Source organism: Colius striatus, chromosome Z (genome assembly GCF_028858725.1).
Source record: "Colius striatus isolate bColStr4 chromosome Z, bColStr4.1.hap1, whole genome shotgun sequence".
Taxonomy (NCBI): domain Eukaryota; kingdom Metazoa; phylum Chordata; class Aves; order Coliiformes; family Coliidae; genus Colius; species Colius striatus.
The window spans coordinates 29,771,081-29,792,389 of NC_084790.1; the positions used below are offsets into that span (position 1 = coordinate 29,771,081).

The 21,309-nt window shown below is 36.5% G+C and overlaps 1 protein-coding gene across 5 annotated transcripts in view; it reads right to left on the minus strand.

Moving 5' to 3' along the window:
- Positions 1–21,309, minus strand: part of FER (FER tyrosine kinase) — a 156,068-nt gene that overhangs the window by 64,889 nt on the left and 69,870 nt on the right. For all 5 annotated transcript variants that reach the window (XM_062019471.1, XM_062019472.1, XM_062019470.1 and 2 more), the window contains 2 exons: positions 15,501–15,704; positions 11,745–11,867 (listed from right to left, as the gene is read on the minus strand). In XM_062019471.1, the coding sequence (XP_061875455.1) occupies positions 11,745–11,867; positions 15,501–15,704 (327 nt within the window). The remainder of the gene's footprint in view (positions 1–11,744; positions 11,868–15,500; positions 15,705–21,309) is intronic.

Genomic DNA, 21,309 nt, shown 5'->3' on the forward strand with positions numbered 1-21,309 from the left:
AAATGATCTTAAGGAAGCACTATTTTTTATACCAACTATGCCAGTAGATCTAACGTGCATATCAATTTAATGAATCATATCAAGTCCTTCAGATTAATTACAGAAATAAAGGTAGGTAGTGGAAAAGATTTTTCATAATAACAAGTGAGTTTTACAAGAGAGGTTTTGAAAAACCATACTGACAAATTCTTTGGAGCTATTTCAGAATAAAGATTCATGAGCTGTTAAAACTGTTACTGAAGCAGTTTTGCATTATTACCAGCACTGTATTAAGCCACACTGATGAAACTCAATGTGAGTTGTAAAACAGAATAATAGTGCAGATAGGTATATCTCCTTGGAAGAAAGTACTATTTAATCTGATTTGCCATTGTTCCACAAAATATGCTTGTGAAGTTCAACCTTTCTGCTAAATGTATTCTAAATGGCCATAAACCAAGGAAGCAGAGTTGAAATTTGAAAAAGCTACTACAAGGTGTGTAAATTGCAGAAATGACCTCACATGAACTGCATAGATTCTCTTTGAGCATTCTGTATTGAAGATCAATAGACAAAATTACTGTGTAAGTCAACATACACAAACAGCTTTCTTCACTTATTTTGAAAGACGTGCAGTATTTCCGTAAATTTATAGTCTCATATTCATCAAAAGACTAAAAGATGCTGTGGATCTTTCAGGAGAAATAAAGGAAAGAAAGAAAAATTTTAAAAATGAGTAAAAAATACCTCCAATACCAAAACTGAAAGGAATGAAACTGAATATCTCCAACACCAAAACTGAAAGGACTGTGAAATCCCTAAGCTGAGCAATTGTAAAGTCAAGTTTATGTCAAAACCGTTAGATTTCAAACACATTAGGGAAACTTACAGCATTCCTCTCTATTTAACATAGTAAATTCAGCTCCTAAACCAAAGCACTTTGAATGACCTGTTAACCAAATATATATAAAGAGGAATTATCTAGCCTTTATCAGGTATGTCTTTCCAAACAGTGACAGACTTCTGTACACTTAAAGGTAAACAAAACTGTGTGATAACCTAGCTTTTCATTTAAACATTCTGTATGATTTGAAAAGAGAGGAATGCAAAAGCACAGTCATATTGTGTATGTATAAATAAATAAATACAATCAAATGAATAAAACAGGCTAACATATCTTCACAGATGTACAAACACGTTTTTACCTCCACCCATGTGCATGAAAAGCTACATGCAGCTGGGGTTGGGGGGGCTATATATGTATATAAAAATGTCCAAGACAGTATCCTTGGACTATGTAACATATTTAGCCATGTAATAGCTCCATCCTTTTCTAACTTCAAAACATCCATTTCCAGTTATATGGTTTCTTTTCCCCAAGAGATGGCATTTAACTCATCTTTTTGGCAAGGCTCACACACTAAGGTATACTCTCTGCAAAAAATGTTCATTTATGTATCCAACAGTCCTTCCAAAATAATTCCTAAATTACAGCAGTTAGTATGCAATACCTTTCACAGACCTCCAGTTACACATTAGGGCTTCCACCAAATTACTATTTTCATAGATTCATAGAATGGTAGTGTGGGAAGGGACCTTTAGAGTTCACATAGTCCAACCTCCCTGCAGAAGCAAAACAACTTAGATCAGGTAGCAGAGGAACATGTCCAGGACGTTCTTGAAGACCTCCAAGCAAGAAGACTCCACAAACCCTCTGGGCAGCCTGTTCTAGTGCTCTGTCACCCTCACAGTAAAATAGGTTTTTTTCATATTTAAGTGGAACTTTCTGTGTTCCAGCTTCACCCCAATACCCCTTGTCCTGTTGCTACATACAACAGAAAAAAAGGGATGTCCCAACCTCCTGACACCCACCATTTAGATATTTGTAAATATTAATATTTTGTTCAAAACAAAAGCCTAAGATCCTTCATCCTATCCCTTCTTAGCTGCTCATCATCTTGCATTTGCTTTCATAATATTCAGATAACATGTTAAAACCACTGAAATGGAATAGAGTTAACCTGGCAACATTTCAAATACGGTGTTACATTAGCTTAATTTGTGACTGGGAAAGAGCAGGGAAAAGGCAAAGCCACACTGAAAGGAAAAGAGCACAAGAACACTCACCCCTGCCACACAGGCCCACCTCTGTGGCATCAGCAGCCTGTTCATTTAACTTAGCTATAACATGAAACTGCAGCCTTAATTTACAAGAGATTTTTCAGTATGAACATCAGTAATCTCTGCCTGAGTTTCAAACGAGACAGATGATGGCTTTGAATCAGATGTCATACAACATTACAGAAATGTCAATAGTTTAAATGAAGCATGCTGCATTAAGCTTTTTTACATCAGATACATATTGCTCTTTAACAAGATATTGCTAGCTTCTCACATACCCCTACCTCATCATTCTCAGTGCAAAAGCACTGGCAAAACTAGTGGCAGAAAAAAAGCCAATCAATGAAGGATACACAAAGGGAAGTGGCACAGAGGGACCAAGTGGCTATGCTAAATATCAGTAACTCCTGTTCCTACACATGTACTCTTCCAAACATGACATCCAGCATTTTAGGGCTTTTTTTCTCCTGTATAAATGACTTTAGCTTGATAAAATTTTCCTATGTGGACTATGATGATCTAGACTTTGTTGCACTTTACTGTATCTTTTATATATTTTTCTAGAACTCCAAAGTCTAAGAACTAATTAAGCAGCATCCTCCTCAACGTATCAGAACTCCTCTTTAACAAGCAGGCCTATAATTAATGTCTAGCCCTTAACTCCTTCACCTTGCTATTTTTACCTGAAAAGCACTGTGAGTGTATAAGCTTTTCTGTTGCTCATTCAGTAAAACATTCTTAGAAAAGAATCATTCCTTTTCACCTTGCTCATTTTCAGAAGATAAACCCATTAAAAGCAGTATTTGAATTTTCACAAGCTCCTCAACCTCAGACATCTAGTCCTTTAACGTGCCTCCACTGAACAAGGACTGCAAGTGCCTCTGAAGGTCATTTGGTCCAATCCCTTCCCTGCCCTCCTCTCGACCCACAAGGCCCTTGTTGATCTCCTCTCCTCCCATCTCACTGGAACCTCTGCCATGCTAAGCAAGGTGGGGGTGTGCTAGGGGTTAAGCAAGAAGCTGCATCATGCTTCATTGCCAGCTCAGCTTAAACCATGACACCCTTCTCTGAAGTCTTCCACATAATACTGTCCTTTTCCCTCCTAACAACATACTTTCAAACTTTTTTTATTAAGAATGGCTTACTTCCATCTCCTGCTTCAAAAATTGTAGTTCTTTTTCGTACATCCTACTGTTTCAGATGTATTTGAGAGAATGCCTTGCACCTCACATCGTTTTTTTTATATGAATGTACAGGAACCAAATATGTTCATGCAGCTCAGATGCCCATTTCCTATTTTGAGGATAAAGTTTTCTTCTTTAAGAGATTTCTCAAAAATGACACTTTCTTTGCTAATATGCAATTTATATACTTGATAAAATGCTTTTATTTTTCCTAGGTTTGGGCAAAAGATAACTCTTGAAGAGAGTTATCTTCCAATTTTAGTCTAAACATGGTCAGGGAGGAAACACCATGAAGACAAAACTCACTTAGAAAATTCATTAGAGCAGATTTTTAATGCCATAGCTTTTAGAAAAAAAATTACTGAATACTTTAATCACTGGATATAAAACAATCTTTATTACTCTTTTAAGTTGTCTTATGTGCCTCCATTATTACAACACATTTTAAGAGATTTTTTGAGGAAAAAAACAGTAAATTTAAAAACTAGTCATGATACTTGAAATTATACATAAGTTTGGTTTTGGACTTCATTATCATGAAATGAAAATTACTCTCCTTTTTTCCCCTTCTCATTAGGATGGAAGACGTATCCTTTTGTTACCTGATAGAAACATGGCAACCTTCTCTGCTAAAAAACCTTAAAAGCAAATCACATAATACCTCTAAATTCTGAGGAAATAGGAACATAACTGAAATGCATCTCTAGTACTAAGAAACCCTGCTTTCAATGTCAATAGCTGCAAGCTTTTCTTCAGATTCCAGAATTAAACTGAATAATGTACTGAAAATCTGTCTAAATTCACCTAAAAAAATACTGCCAATTTCTCTGACACACGAATCACAGGCCTTCTACAAGACCATAATAATACTGAATGGCAAATAAGCAGTAAAAGATTAATTTCATGCTTATGCAATAAATACAGTAATTTTCTATAAGTAGATCTTTATAAATCCTCACTTCTCACTGTGGACTTCATTTCCTAAAGAAAACAAACAAGATATCTTTCAACATTTAAAAATGCGTGTATCAGACTTTAATCATGCTCATGAGAATCACAGGGTCAAAAATGAAGACAAAGAGATCATGACAATCAGGTACTTCTCAGCATTCCTACAAGCCTGACCAGATACCCAACCTGGGTACCACAAAGGTAATTCACAGTGGAATTCTCTTTGGAGCTACAAAGCTAGCCTAGATAAAACTGAGATAACTGAGTCGATCACTGTTGTAGCTTGCTTCTTCCTTTCGGCTGAGACTTCTGCTCCTAAATCAGTACCTTCTGCCTTGTCATAGGATGAGAATCTCTAATTGAGTGACAAGACTACCTTCTGGTAAACCTGGCAGTCTCCTTGCTAAGACTCCCCAACTTCTCTCAGCAGGCCTAAGAAGGTTTGGCTGGAAGTGAGGCTATTTAGCAACATCCTTTGATTTCTGTCTCAGTCTTGTTGGCCTGAGAAAAACATCACCTGATCCAAGAGTACACTTCAGGTCATACTTGCAAAACAAAGCAAAATCAAACAAAACACCTGCAAAGCCAGCCAATGCTAAGGGTAGCCAAAAATCATGAAAACAACTATTGGCCAGCTTTGCATGGATAAGTCTATGTCAACTTATTGCTAAAAGAGATAGTATGAGTTCTGTGATACTACTAAGGAGCTCAAACGTGGAGCAGATTGTTATCGCTTTTCATCTTCTAAATACAAACTACAGCTTAAATTGTTTCACTGCTAGAAAAATAGGCATTGTGTGAGATTTTGATGAGTGCATTTTCATTAAAAACTCCCTCTATCTTTATCTTCTCTCTTAAATATATATGTAAGACTTTAAATATATATATTTTAGACTTTCCATGTCTAACTCATAACCTTAATATATTCATATCTTGCATGACAGCATCAGATTCATGTAGAACTCTCAAGTTATTTGCAAACTTATTCATCAACATTAGAACACTACTACAAAACACATTTCCTCTTTTAATGCTTTTAATTAATTTCATTCAACATTACTTATGGTTAGTAATTTTCCCATGTACAGAAAATGTTTAAGCCCATATCACAGGCATCTTTATTATGGAATCATAGAATCATAAAATGGTAGGGGTTGGAAGCAACCTTTAGAGGTCATCTAGTCCAACCCCCCTGCAGAAGCAGGTTCACCTAGATCAGGTCGCGTAGGAACATGTCCAGGTCTTGAAGACCTCCAAGGAAAGAGACTCCAAAACCCCTCTGGGTAGCCTGTGCCAGGGCTCCCTCACCCTCACAGTGAAATGGTTTTTTCTTATATTTAAGTGGAACTTTTTGTGTTCCAGCTTCATCCCATTACCCCTTGTCCTGTTGCTAGCTACTATAGGAAAAAGGGATATCCCAACCTCCTGACACCCACACTTTAGATATTTATAAATGTTAATAAGATCTCCCCTCAATCTCCTCCAGACTAAACCGCCCCAGTTCCCGCAGCCTTTCCTCATATGAAAGGTGTTCCAATCCCCTGATCGTCTTGGTGGCCCTGTGCTGGACTCTATCCAGAAGTTCTCTGTCCCTCTTGAGCTAAGGAGCCCAGAACTGGACACAGGACTCCAGATGAGGCCTAACAAGGGCAGAGTAGAGGGGGAGAAGAACCTCCCTTGACCTGCTAGCTACACTCTTCTTGATGCATCCCAGGATGCCATCGGCCTTCTTGGCCATGAGGGCACATTGCTGGCGCATGTTTAGCTTATTATCAACCAGCACTCCCAGGTCTCTCTCTGTAGAGCTGCTATTCAGTAGTTCGACCCCCAGCCTGTACTGGTGCATAGGATTGTTCCTCTCCAGATGCAGGACTCTGCATTTGTCCTTGTTGAACCTCATGACGTTCCTCTCTGCCCAACTTTCAAACCAGTTGAGATCCTGCTGAATAGCAGCACAGTCTCCAAGTTTGGGGTCATCAGCGAACTTGCTGAGGGTACACTGTCCTGTCATCCAGGTCGTTGATGGAAATGTTGAACAAGACTGGCCCCAGAACCCATCTCTGTGGAACTCCACTGGCCACAGGCCTCCAACTCAAATCTGTGCCATTGATCACCACCCTCTGGGTTCTGTCATTCAGCCAGCTCTCGATCCACCTCACTGTCCACTCATCCAAGCCACACTGAACTTTCTGATGAAGATGTTATGGGAGTGTCTAAAGCCTTGTAGACGTCAAGGTAGATGACATCTGCTGCTCTCCCCTCATCTAGCCAGCCAGTTATGCACTCATAGAAGGCTATCAGGTTGGTCAAATGGGATTTCGCCTTGGTGAAGCCAGTTGATTCCCCCTGATAACCATCTTATCCTTCATATGTTCAGTGATAACATTCAGGATGAGTTGTTCCACCACTTTTCCACGGATGGAGGCGAGGCTGACAGGCCTGTAGTTTCCTGGGTCGTCCTTCTTGCCCTTTTTGAAGACTAGAGTGACATTGGCCTTTCTCCAGTCCTCAGGCACCTCACCTGTCCCCCATGATTGTTCAGAAAAGATGGAGAGAGGATAACAATCACATCCGCCAGCTCCCTCAACATTCTAGGATGCATCCAATCAGGACCCATTGACTTATGAGCCTTAAGCTTGGCCAACAAGTCTTTAACCTCTTCCTCTTCCAATAGATCAGAGACTCCCTCTGCAAGCCGTGGTGAGAATGCAAGCTGTACCCCTGCAACCTATGGAGACCCATGTCAGGACTGAGAGTTAGCAGGAGCTCCATGTGAGTGAGCCTGGACAGGTGAGGGACTGTGTGGGGAGATAGCCATGGCGCAGGCCGTGCTGGAGAGCTTGCGCACCACAGAGCAGCCCCACACGAGAGGCAGAGAGGAGCTGCAGCCTTTGGAATAAATGGGCATTGCAGCAGCCCGTGCAGGGCTGCCATGTGTGTGAGGTACGCCATGGACTTGCAGGGAGGATAGGTGTGGAGCCCACCTGTCCTGAGGAGGGGCAAATGGCAAAAGCTATTGGGAATACACTGACTGAAACCCCCACTCCCTGCCCCCTTCCCCTGTGCCGTTCAGGGGAGGAGGAGGTAAAAACATCAGGATCAGGGCTCTGAGCCTGGGAAGAGGGGAGGTGTGGCAAGAAGGTGTTCTTAAAAAGGCTGGTCAGACTCTTTATTGTTGTATTATTCTGTGTTGTTTTATTTTGCTTATGTTTTGGGGTTTTAAAGTTATGTTTTAGTTGATGTTGCGTTAAATTATTTTCTGTTTTCTTCCCCAAGTCGAGTAGCCTGTGTGTTTTGTCCTGGACCTTAAGTGGCAATTAAGCTCTGCCTGCCCTTTGGCAATTCTCCGCCTCTTGAGGCTAATCGTGGTCTTTTGTTCCCTGATGGGCCTAAACCAGGACACCAGGGCAAGTCCTCTACTGTTCTGGCCATCCTGTTATCCTTGCCGGACTGGGCTTCCCGAGTGCCAGCCTTGGCCATAAAGACTGAAGCAAAGAAGATATTCAGTACTTCAGCCTTCTCTGCATCCTCAGACACCAGGGCACCCTCAGCATTTAGCAGCAGGGCCACATTACCCCTCGCCATCCTTCTGCTGCTGATGTACTTGAAAAATGCCTTATTACCGTCCTTAACTTCCCTGGCTAAATTTAATTCTAGAAGCCTTCCTAGTTGCACTCCTGTATGCCCTGGCAATGTTCCTATACTCTTCCCAAGAAGCCAGCCCCTGTTTCCACCTCTCATAGATGGCTGCTTTCTGCCTGAGTTGTCCCAGCAGATCCTTGCTCATCCATGGAGGCCTCCTATCTCCTTTTCCTCCTTTCTTGCACATTGGGACACACTGATCCTGGAGGAAGTGGTGCTTGAAGACTGACCAGCTCTCATGGGGACTTCTGTCTTCTAGAATCATATCCCACGAGATCTGTCCAAGTAGATGTTTGAAGAGGCCAAAGGCGGCCCGTCTGAAATCCAGGGTCACGGTCCTGCTTTGTGTTCTGCCTCTTTCACACAGGATCTTGAACTCTACCATCTCATGGTCACTGCAACCGAGGTTGCCTCCAACCTTCACATCCCCAACCAGTCCCTCCTATTTTATCACATCAAAACAGATGTATATTTTTTACATGAAGGTTATTTGCAACACACAGGTAGCCTAACTCAACTGACAAAGCAGCAGTTACATTTTTTTCATGAGCTCATAATTTGATTTTACTACAGAGGATTCAAAGACTGTGACTATGTTAGTAGTGGTGATATAGCAGCAAATCTCCAGACTGAAACAGTTGGTGTTGAGGACCTGAAATATATATCTAGGGTGAAACACGTTATTTCTGACTAGAGCTCTCCTAGTTCTGAAGACTGCACTGTCTCCCATTAGAAGTTGTTCAGCTTCCTATTTTGCTTCACCTGAAAGGAGTAAAGCCTAAGTATCACTGAGCGAATTTGCTTCAAAGGTATATTTCTGATCCAATCAGAAATATTAATGCAGGTACATTAAAAAAAGAGTATTTCTTATTTTCTTGATGATTCTATTTTCCAGTAAAATGTATATTTCAGTGAGTTAAAAAATCTCCACAATATGAGGTTAGTTTGTTGGAAAGTTTAAATACATTTAATATGTTCGAAATAGCACTTTTACTAATAAAATCCTTGCCTGTGCACTGAGGTTACTTAGAGGCTTTACATACCAGTCATTCTCTCAATAATAAATTGAAGAACACAACATGCATTTTTTACGAAAGATTATAAATAAATATGAGAGATTTTTCCATTAAAGAAATCACTTGCAGATATCTTTTTAATGCCTTCAGTTTTTCTAATTTAAATTCTTTTACTACAATATCATTAAAATTCCAAGCAGACAGATTTGGTCTACATGAAATGGGATGTGGGACAGGCCTTTTGTGTCACAATTAAGACTGTTCCCTTCAAGGGTAACGTCACAGAAGGTGAATGCTAATTTTATTAATATGGTAAAGGAGGATAAATGATTGTGGGAAGGAAGGAAAGTAAAACCAAACAACTTAGGTTTTGTTTCTTTCTGTGAAGTTCTCTGTCATATTTAACTCTCACTTTCTAAATATGTTATTACAGGTCCAGTAATTTGCATAAAAAGATTAAAGATTGTGTGAAACGAAAAAGACTGCTTTACAGCTGTAACATGAACAAAGAAAACACAGTCTTTGCAGATGTCAAATGAATGTTAAGAAAATGATTAAAGTTATTCTGATAATAGTCCATGATGCATAAAATACCCTAAACACTAGATGTTAGAGTGCATATGCTATTTCTGAAATGAACTTAAAATGTCTTCCCTTCCCCCTATGAAAGCCAGACCTTCACGTAAGTTAAAAAGAAAAGCTCACACCACTCTCTTAGTTCTGAAATACCTGTTTGTAACAACTAGTTTTTATCCGATGGGAGAAGTAAAATTGTCATCTAGGTGAACCTGCTGATCTAGGTTAACCTGCTTCTGCAGGGGGGTTGGACTAGATGATCTCTAAAGGTCCCTTCCAATCCCTACCATTCTACGATTCTATGATTATAAAATCGTAGCAAAACAAAACATTACAAAGTAAAACAATATAAATAGTTTTTTTAAAAAGCTGCTCTAAAGTAATTTAAACCCTGTAGCTAACACCTTTTTCAACACTGTCTTACTTGGTTGAAATCGCTGGTTGTGAAGCACTAAGTATACTATACACTAGTTTTAGTTTACACAAAGTGTAAGTAGCTAACAGACACTGAGACTGTAATTCATAAATTCTTTAAAGCCTGTTACATACAATATATGCAATACATACTTTTTTTTAAAGTATACAGTAAATTTTCCAGACATCCAATATTCTTCGTAACCCCAAAAGTCAATATTACTATGGGCATCCATTTTATTACTTCACATATCCTATCAGAATGAAAGAATTTCCTAAAGGAAATATTGAGTATTAAGACTGATGCACAACAGCACAAAGTCATATGACATAATAGATGGAGCCTGTGTGGCTGGATTTTATGGACTGATGCTGATTACTTGCAACACTTTGAGAAACTTGAGTATTCAAATTACTTCTGCACTGCAGCTCTAATCAGCCACCAACTGGTCATAAAAACAGAATGATCCTAGGTGAAATACTAGGATTTCCACTAATTTGATTTAATACTAAGATTAACTTAAGTCAACAAGTCCAGAGAGGAGTGGGACCACTTGAAAATAAAAACAAAAACCTGACTTTGCACCTAGTGGCTGTAGGAAAGCTAAAACCTGTCTTAAAAATTGTCCTCCAGCACTCTGTAAGGATGTTATGATACATCTGAACGTAGCAGCAGTGGTAAGGACTCAAGTCCTGGAAAGACTCATCACACAGTCTGCATGGTCACCATCAAGGAATTTAGACTATCTGCATTTACATCTAAAGCTATGAGACCACAGAATCCTAGAAAGGTAAGGGTTGGAAGGGAACTCTAAAGATCATCTGGTCCAATCCCCGTGCTCAAATCAAGTCCACCTAGATCAGGTCACACAGGAACGTGTACAGGTGGGTTTTGAAAATCTCCAGAGAAGGAGACTCCACAACCTCCCTGGGTAGCCTGTGCCAGGGCTCCCTCACCTGAACAGTAAAGAAGTTTTTCAAGTAGAGTAATGATCAGTAGAGTCATTTGGGATTATGTTTCTTTCATAGTAATCAGTGGGAAAAAAAATTGTCAAGATACAGCTACACAAAACTATGCATAAACCAAAACTTAACAAAAAATAAAGATAGCAAAATTAAATTCTCTTCAAAGCAAACAACAGTGAATGAAGAGACTATATTTTCCAGATGATGTTGTTCTGTTTAGCCATAACAGAATATCTGAGAAAAAGTTCTGTTGTAGATAGTAAGTAGTTCTGTAGTAGATACTAAATATACAAAACAAACCAAGAAGACTCTTAGGTCTTCTGAAGAGCGATACAGTGTAATATTTCCACCTCTCTTTATCTTAAACATTTTCTGCAATAGCTTACTGAGTTAAAAAAATGACTTTTAATTTTGATGCTGGCATGAGAGGATTTTTCTATGTCTGTATAACATATTTCTGAGATATAGAATAGAGAAAAGATAGAGTTGTCATAACTCTTCCAAATTTCATTAGAAATTTGTCACTTAAACAAGACTATTTTATAAATAAACCTTCTTAATCACAACTTTATGGGCAATGAACTACTACTTTCAATTGTTTAGTAGTGAAATCCAAATGGGAAACCAAGAAGAAAAGCAGGAGGATATCTAGTGAGGTACTTAATGACATTCAAGATAGTAAAGATGCATTATAAGAATCAGGATGGAACGTTATATTAAAGCTATATCTATCACAAAGAGCAGAAAATTTTGAAAAACATCAGTAAAAGTGTCACAAAACTAACAAGAATGAAAAATCTTCTGAGAAGTTGCATAGGAACATATTTTAAATAACAACACAACCCCCTCCAAACTGTTTTCAGTTGAATGAGAGTTCTTGAGATGTATGCATTACCTTAACAACAGGATTCAGCAGAACAACACCTGATTTCTTTGTAATAACTTGCTTTGTTGTGTAATGATGTTCTATGAGCTGAGGAATAGTTTGAAACCCGGTTCCTTCAAAACGATACTGATTCTGTATGGAGGTAAAAAGAAGTAATTGTTTCTCTACAAGCAGTATTTTGAACAAGAAAGTGTAAAAGCATGTGTCCAAGCATCTCTCACTACTAACAAAACAAATGTTCACGTTTATAGAATTTGATTTCTTTCCTGACCTATTTAATATTTCTACTGACTTAAACAGAATGATAGTTAGGAAGGCAATTTAAGGCAATATGATAAAATAATTATTTAAACTATTAATTTAAAGAAATAGGACAATTAAACTAAAATCTGAGTGAAATAAATATTCTAAACCAAAAAAAACCACTTTCTTATTACTTAAAGTTCTAGGAAGTATGGGAAAAAAATGAAAAAAAAATCTTAAAAAAAAGGAAACAGAAGTAACATTATCTTTCTCAGATCTTACTGCATTTACAATGTTTGATAAAATTAATACACTCCCAGCACAGTGCGTAAGTTCCATGATTGGTCTTTAATAAGGAATATATATTGGAAGAGTCTTCAGCAACTAAAAACAAAGGCAGGTCATGCATATAATTCACAGAGAAGCTGGGCAAGACAACACTCTATCCTTCCCCTTCATGAATTTACTTCTTTTTATATACATAATTGAATGGAAACAATTAAATGTCTTAATATTTTTTTTCAGGAGCATGTAACATTTTCTTAGCAATGACCACTATGACTTAACTTTCTTTCAGGTGTTAAGGGGAAAAAATGTACATTCATTGCTACTCTTTGCCCATATCCTTGATGGTAAAAAATAGTCAAGAAGTGTTTATTTCACCCTCCTGAATGTCTTAAATTATATCTTGCAAGTAACTCGGGAACATGATAAAGTCTTGTGTCTACACAACACGCAGCAACTAAAGTTGAAGAACTTTCCGCATGAGAGGGGAACTGCCATAAGGCATCCTGACAATGGCAATGATAAACATGTACAAAGCAATGATGTGATTTCAGCTAATTTACACAACTGGACAATGAAAACTTCTACCACTGGCATGCAGATTTTTTCCTTCTAGCTCCCAAGGTTAAAGTTCTTAGACAATGCACTGTAAGTTTCTCTTCCTTAGATGTTAACGCATTAACTTCCTGAAACATGCTATCACTGTTAGTAAAGACAGTTTGGTTATATCACATATTTTTAACATTCCTGGTTCTGTATCATAAAATCATTTTCATAGCCTGAGTACTTTTTTCTGGTTATTTTGTTGTTTACCTTCACTTATTAAATAGTGGCTTTGACCGATGTGTAACACTAGTTCACATTCCCTTCAAATAAGTTGCTTCGTATTTCTGTGCTGATGATCGAAAAACATTGATGTCTTAAGACCCTTCCTAGCATAACAAACAGTACTGTCTACTATTTTCTCATCCCAGACACAACCACATGCCCATCTGCTGCTACCTATGTAAGACCTTCAAGGCAGTATTCTTTGATTCTGTGTTTACTGATGGTTGTTAAGACACTAACAAATCACAATTTGAAATCAGCATATTCTCAAATAAGCAGCAGTGAAAAGCAACAGCAGCCTTGAATGACAATGGTGAATAATTAACTTATTTATCATACAAAGGGTTTAATTAAGATTAGACTTCAAAACATTGATAAAACCAGAAAGAGGATACGTAAAACAGGTATTAGCCATTCAGTATTTTATTTAGAAGAAAATTTATATGTGGGGACAGACCTGTTAGTATTCCAAGAGTGTGACAGAGATCTCCAGTATCAGAGATCTCGTTCCACATGGTTTCTACCAAAATAAACAAACAAATGCCTTGCACTATACTCTCCTCTAACTTCCCTACCAAAACGTTTATGAATACAATCCCTCTTGTTATATAATCATAACATTCCCAACATGTATTAACTCATTTTTAGAGGTGAAAAAGCTTTTTCTCTTTTTATGGTTAATGTTTTCTTTCACAATAAATGCTGAAAGTTCAGTCTGTATGAGTGCACAAGGAGTCCTGCATTTCTTTTTTTTAAAAAAAGTTTTAACTTCCATAATTGTCAAGAAAATCTGCCACAAATTAATCCCAAGAGCACAGGCAGACAGATGCAGTGATCTTATGATGTCTGACTTATTTAAGCTATGTAATATTAAACAATACCAATAATTACTAAGAAAAAGTAATGAAATTATGTAACTAAAGATGGCTTTTTGTTCGAGGAGTTTTTCTTTTGGAAAAGAAAAATATAAAAAAGAGGTTACAGGTGGGCCTCAAAGTAATACTTATTTTTAAAATGCTCCATTTTAACTGTCTTGAAAACCTAATCTTTTTTTGAAGACCTACTTACAATATACATTGATTTACACAAAATTATTCAAACCACACCACATATACAATGCAGATTTATTTTTGCTGTGTTGGGATCAGAGAACTCCACGCATTCTGTAAGACTCTGCAAGTCTAGGTAAGGATAATATTATTTCTCTTACTTTCTCATTCAGCATTCTGACATGTCAAAATACCTACAAGTCATAAAATAAAAATAAAACACCGCTTATAGGTTCACTTAGACTTTCAGTTAACCTTTAAGTGAGGCTTTAGGAAAACTTTAGGTGAAAATTAACGAAAACTCCAGCTGGACAATTGTTCATAATCATTGACCCCAGAGAAGCCTTTCAACTTCTATGAAGCCTGAAAAAATATTACTGTCTTTCACTACAAAGAAATAAACCAAGTATACAATATTTACTTCCCCTAGGCATTCGGTATCAGCTTAGGATTTAGACAAGGAAAATCCCTCCATGTAAACAGTATTACGTGATTAAATTCATGCATTTTCAAGTACGTGGGGGATCTTATTATACGAGCATATGTTTCAGCAGCACTACTGAATAAAAATTGTGAATGATTTGCTGCCATGTCATACTTCAAGAAGAATTTCTAGCAATATTAGAAGAACTGTCACATTTTGAATCAATTTGAAATTCTGAAAGATAAAAAGAAAAAAATCTCAAATAATGCACTGAGAAAAATAAAAAGAAATATATTGGACAATTAAATAAAAAACAACATATTGTTTAAAATTACCAATTTTTCCTAACTAAGAGCAACAAGGGGATCAATTCTAGTCCTAGGAGCATATATGCTGTGCAACATCCACAAGCCAGTGGATATACTGAACAAAACAATATCCATATGGAAAAATGCACAAAAGCAGCTCCAGTGCAATAGGGACTTCAATTCCCAACTATATAAAAATAAACTTAGATTATTTTCTTCTCCATGTGTGTTTCCATTTTTGAGAAAGATTTAATGGAATCTTTGCAATCTGAATTAAAAGTAGCCTAATAAGCACCAAATATGAATACAGGTTAAAAAACAATTGTACATGCATACATTAGTAGTAGCATGTTCTGGATTTCAGAACATTTACAGAAATATGGTGACTTTTCAATAAAAGATAAAATATGTTGAATATCCTCATATTTTGTATTTTTGCTTTGTTTCCCCAAATGACCTTTTCCCCTGATGTCAGCACTGATTTGAACACTTCCAACAACTTTCATATTTTCATACAGAGGCTAAAGTCATTTGACATAGTAAATTCTGGAGATCCTGAATTGTTTAGCTAAAGTTAAAGTTACAAACTTCCTAACATCGAATATTTGGTACTATATCAGAGACGTACATCAGCATATTGTATGATAAAGTGTCTCCGTTGTCCATCTGAAAACACAGAAAGGACATATTCACCAGGTTTCCCGTGGCTCTCTCGCACCAAGAAGTCTCCTTGCTGTTTTAACAGCTCCTGGGCTTCTATTCTTGGAATTGCACCATGATACCAGTCTTGCTCAGCCAATGGTTTCTCAGTGGTTGAAATTACATCAAAGAACTTGGGAAAAATATTGAAGAAAAATGTCACTATAACAGTACATTTTTAGAGGTTATTGTTATATGAAAAGCATGATGAACAACAATGCTTCCTACATCTGTATCTAAATTATGCTTCTATTAACAAACAAAATCAAGGCTTTTACATTTATATAGAAGACATACTTATCACTTTATTTTCTATTACATAAAATATTAATATCTAAAATGCAGAAGTTTATAGAAATGTCTGTAAAACCATGTTACATTTTTCATGTGGCCTGTTGTCCTTCCTAAGCTATACCAACCAACTCTTTATCACACATTCTGTGCTATTAATTCAAAATGAACCATTTTCTCAGAAATAACAACATAACAAATTGATTTACAGAATGCATTTGAATTGGATAAATTGTTTTCACAGAATACAGCAATTGCATCTTAAATCAATTAGTAGCTCTATGAGACAGCTTGTCCTAGCATTTATAATATAGCACTAAATATACACCTAGGTATAAAGTATGAACTTTAACATAGTGTTTCTGAAGGCGCAAAGATTTTAAGTACTTTTTACTGGCTATAAATGGGAAAAAAAAGTTTTAACTACCATTTCACAAATTAGTTTTTAAAAGTTTACATTGTTCAGGAAAACACTGAAAATCTCTGTATCCTCTTCAATGACCACTTCAATCTTATTTGTTACGGGTAGACAGACAAGTCCTTACTTAACCTGCATGTCATTCAAAATCTTCTGTTCCAGAGCTCACAGAAATTTTCACTGCGAGACTGGTAAAGCTCTGGACAAAATAACTACATCATGAATCGAACAGATAGGTGAATGTTTCCCAGGCAAGCCTGCTAAAATGCATTTTAGATAACAGCACACAGACCTACATCTTAATTAAGCATGATTGAACAAAGCATATGATTCTGAATTAACCTCCCCTACTGCTCTGCCATGATAAAAAACAGGGGTTTTTTTAATATCACCAAGAATGATATTTCCCCCATGGGGATGGGGAAAGACAAAAGAAACACTCCGTTGGTGCATGCAAGGAAAAATTTGACATGGTGCAGCTACAGGCATGGTGGAGGCTATGTGCACATTTAACGTCTTCTTGAGGAGATACTTAAGATTTACTCAGTCAAAATCATGAGGAATAATCTGAGATTCTCAGAGTATGAATGAGTAGACCCAAGAAGTGGAATCTACTCAGAACGTCTTGTTTCCAAAAATTTTTTTAGCATTTCCATTGTAAAACTCCTGGCATAAAAAATGCTTCAGAAGGTCTAGTTTGGTCCAGGATCCTGATGGAAAACTGGAGAACATATTTAAGAGCCTTGATGGAGACTGATATTCTCAGGCATTGACTCTAAAACTTAAGGCCCTGGACCCATATTGAGGATAATTTCATACATAAGATTTGAGACCAGAACTGTAATCAGCTTTACTACAGAGTTTGCTCTATTACAGACTCAGAGCTCGGAAGAACTATGTAAGAAATAACAAGAGCTTGAACATAGGGTGGACAGAGTTTTTAGGAGCAAAAGCCATACTCCAGGGTATTGTATTTATCAGCATAGTGAACTCCTAAAGCTCAAGGCATTGTTCAGCCAAGAAGGCAGTTATTCATTTCAAGTTCATCAACAGTTAAATACATCTCAGATCAGAGCTGTGTACCACTTTTAAATAACACTAAGTTGTTCTCTTTCAGAAATTCCTAAAAGAAAAAAACCAAACTATCAAAGTGTAAGACATTGTTATTTACTTGAATGTTTATTGTTTAAAGATGCTGATTTTGATCCAGCAGAAAACCCAGACCTATGCTATGCTACGAAGAAAATGATAAGCAGTGCAGAGTAGAAGAGCCTTTGCCACAGAAATACATTTGTACTTGAAATGAAATGTATCTAAGGCTAAAAAGACAGTTCAATGTCTTTACAAAAGAAGCCATCACACCTGCTTATGTTTGAACTAGATGAAGTTTGAGTCATTGTTCAATCACAACCATATCCCAGAACAAAACAACTTAAAAGTCTTTATGACAGAGAAAGAGCTTATGGAAGAAGAGCAGAGCGCTTTACGAATTGCTAAGTATGACATTGTTTATGACACTAACATCAGTCATCCTGATTGGGTTTTTTAATTTGGTTAAACTAGTACTTATTACATTACATAGTAATAATGAAAATTCCCCGAAGTACTGTCTGCTGATTGTCTCTGACTTTACATTACCTTTCCTTTTGTCGTATACTACAGGACAATCATAATCAAGGTGGTTTCTCTAATGAAACAAGTGATCATTATTCATATTTTGGGTGTTACTAAAACTGCATTATTTTTACAAACAATTCCTCAGACTCCACATATTTTCTGTATGACATTCAGCCTTACTGGCTATGAAAAAATCCCAGGGCTGAAAGCCCAGAAATAATAGTACAAATATATATATGATTTCAACTCAATTTGCACCACTTAATGCTAATGTTTCTACTAATGTTTCTACATTTTCTAGTAAGACTTAAATGACAAGAAATGTTAGTAGTTAAGGAAGATAGAGGAAAACACTTAACACTCAAAATTAAATTCCTATCTCTTTTCTTTAAACTCAGTACTGAGAATCAGTAAGAAACTTAATATGAGTGAAAGAACAAGCTTGCATTCTAGGCCTCAAGGTTTTACAATTACACTTGCTCATTTGTATGCACACACAAAATGACTTACTGATTCAGTAGCTTAAATGAAGAATTTTTGTTTTAAGATATTTTTGTTAATTTGGCCAGAATCTAAAAATAAAAAAATAACAAAATCATAGAGAAGGAAAGGAACTAGCACTGTTAATTTCTACTCTCTCTCTCTCCCCTTATTTGTTATTTCTTTTTCCTTCAACATTTCCATTTATTTTTGTATTTCACGCACAGGTTATTTGGTAGGAGTGGGGCTGTATGCCATTATATACTTCACCACACCATTTCTTTTTGAGAGGAAGGGAACACCATCATGCTTCTCATGGATCTAGTACTTTATCCTCTTTACTTATTCTGAGCCCCTTTCTCCCTCCCTATTTAACAATCAATTGAAACAGTTTTTCTCCAACAGTAAAATAGAATGGTCCCCAGCTGCTGCCTTTATTCAAGAGAAAAACTGAGCAAAGAGCAGTTTATTATTTATAACTTCTTTATTCCCCATCTTTAAGCAAATAAAACACTTTGTCAAGGCACTTTTTCTTTGCCAGTGTAAAACAAAAGCACAGACATAGATGAGAAAGTAAAGCAGTAAGTTTAGGTTGAAAATTTGAGACGATTCCCTAGAGAATATCCTGCCTTTAGCCTCAGTATACCTGACTCATTCTCACGTGTTGATATACCATATGAAACCAAAATTAATTCCACCTATTATACTATCCCATAAACAACAACTGATGTTTGTGCCAAGCTCAAATATCTCAGGGGCAAAAAATATACACAAAAGGGCAGAAGCTGGCTTTCAAGATGCAATTCATTCAGGGTCCTCATTTAGTTCACTCATAACACTGCATTACAGGTACACAAAAGCTGCCCATTTTCTTGTGTTTTCCCTCCTCACTTGATTAAACTTATGACACTTGCTACTATACAAAATATTAAATTGCCTTTTGTCCAAAAGAAGACACCTGAATGCCTAACCTTGCTGTTTTAACTGTACCTTTACCTATATTACCTTTTACCTTCTCATTCTGAGGACACATAAATCACTTAAGTGCCAACACACAGGAATGGTTAAGCTGACTGTTTTTGGAAGTACATGGTTGCTCTAGATCTTTCTTGGGGTGCCACGAAAAAAATTCGTTTTCTCTGATTATACAGAAAAAACAACTTTTCTCAACAAATTTAAGATGTTGTTTTTAGAATAGCACATTTAAACAAGAAATGGCTCCACTTTTGAAGTAGCAATATACTTAAAACATGTAACACAAAACCAGACACTTAACGTGACTTTTTTAGACTATCTTCTATGAGAGGCTGAGTATTCATCCTTTTCCTGTTCTGCTTTGAGGGGTTTTTTTTAATAGTCTGTTTTAAAAAATAAAAAGTTATTTAATATGTATTATTGCTATTTTATAATATGCCTTCAATGATCACTGTGTAGACTTTGATGACGGGTAATTAGTTTTAGGTATCAGTTTATACATTTATCAATATGCATGGTTATGTATTTTTCAGCCAAACAGTTCCCACATTATGAGCTGAGTACTGATTTGTGAAGCAAATTTTTGCTGTGTATGCATGGTTATGTTTTCTAACACAGAAGAAAACTCTAAATCAAAACACAGAGCAAAATGAAAATAGACTCTGAAGGTCATTTAAGTGATAAGTAATCAAGAGTAGAACCGCTGCTACTCAGATCAGACCCAGTTCTGATCTTATGTCTCCCAAACATATTCCAAGGCTTCATCAATCCTACTATATATATACTCAGAGGCTTACATCAATTTCCATGGAATTAATAGTGATATAGACTGGAATTAATATCAAAAAGAGGCATATAGTTTATTTCAAATGACAGTCTAATTAAAGCCAATGAAAATTTGGACATTAACTTCCCCTGAGTTAATCTTAAAAGTTTTATCTTGATCGTATCTTTGAAATTTTTTCTCTTCCAATTTTTCTCTGAAGCATTTTTAGTTGTTTGCTTTTTTCAAAAACTGTTACAAGTCATATAATCCGTACAATTAGACAAAGTTGAAGGCCACGTTTCATCCACAAAAAGAACAGAGGCCAGAGTAACATACATTTTAATATGATTTTGTTACAAAACCATAATCAATTAGAAGTTTTATAAACCAAAGATCAGGATAACGTGAAGATTTTTTTTTCCCTATGATTATTTTAATATTTTAGCAGGGTTTTTCCCATTACTTTTCAAATATGTCCTGCAAATTTCACATACTTCACAGAAAATGTCTTACTCTCTTAATTTTATCTGTAATTTTTTATTCCATTCCTTCACCATTATATACGATTTTCTATGATTCAAGTACATATATGCATATATGTACATATATATGCAATTGTAATCTCTTGTATGCACTCGGAGTATAGCTTGGCTTAAATGTTTACTGGGTCCTTTAATGGGTCCTTTGATACAATCCTGCAGCATGCCTATTCATTCCCAAGTTTCCACACAAATGACATTTTGAGCTAATGTTTAAGGTGACAAGAGGATGAAAAGCAGTTTCAGAAATTCTGCCCAACATTTTGTTGGTTATTATTTCTTTGTTCTTTTGGTTTGGATTTTCATTTGAGGTTTTTTGTTTGTTTTGGTTTTTATGTGAGAGTTTTTTGCTGTTGTTGGGAGTGTTGGGATTATCACATGTTCTATTTCAGGAACACACAGGAGTAAGGTTTTCAAGTAAAATTCGATACCTCCCTAAGTAGTTGCTAAAGTACTCTACCATCGTACCTACTATAGAATGTCATAATACACTGCCAGTCCAGTAACTCAAGACTCATTGGGAAGAATGGTCTTAAAAATGTAGCACTAGTCGGAGAGCTGCAAAAACATAAAAATTCTCTTTTTTTCCTAAAGCACAAGTTGTTCTGATATGATGTTATGCCACAATATTATCTTGTCTGCTGATCAATTA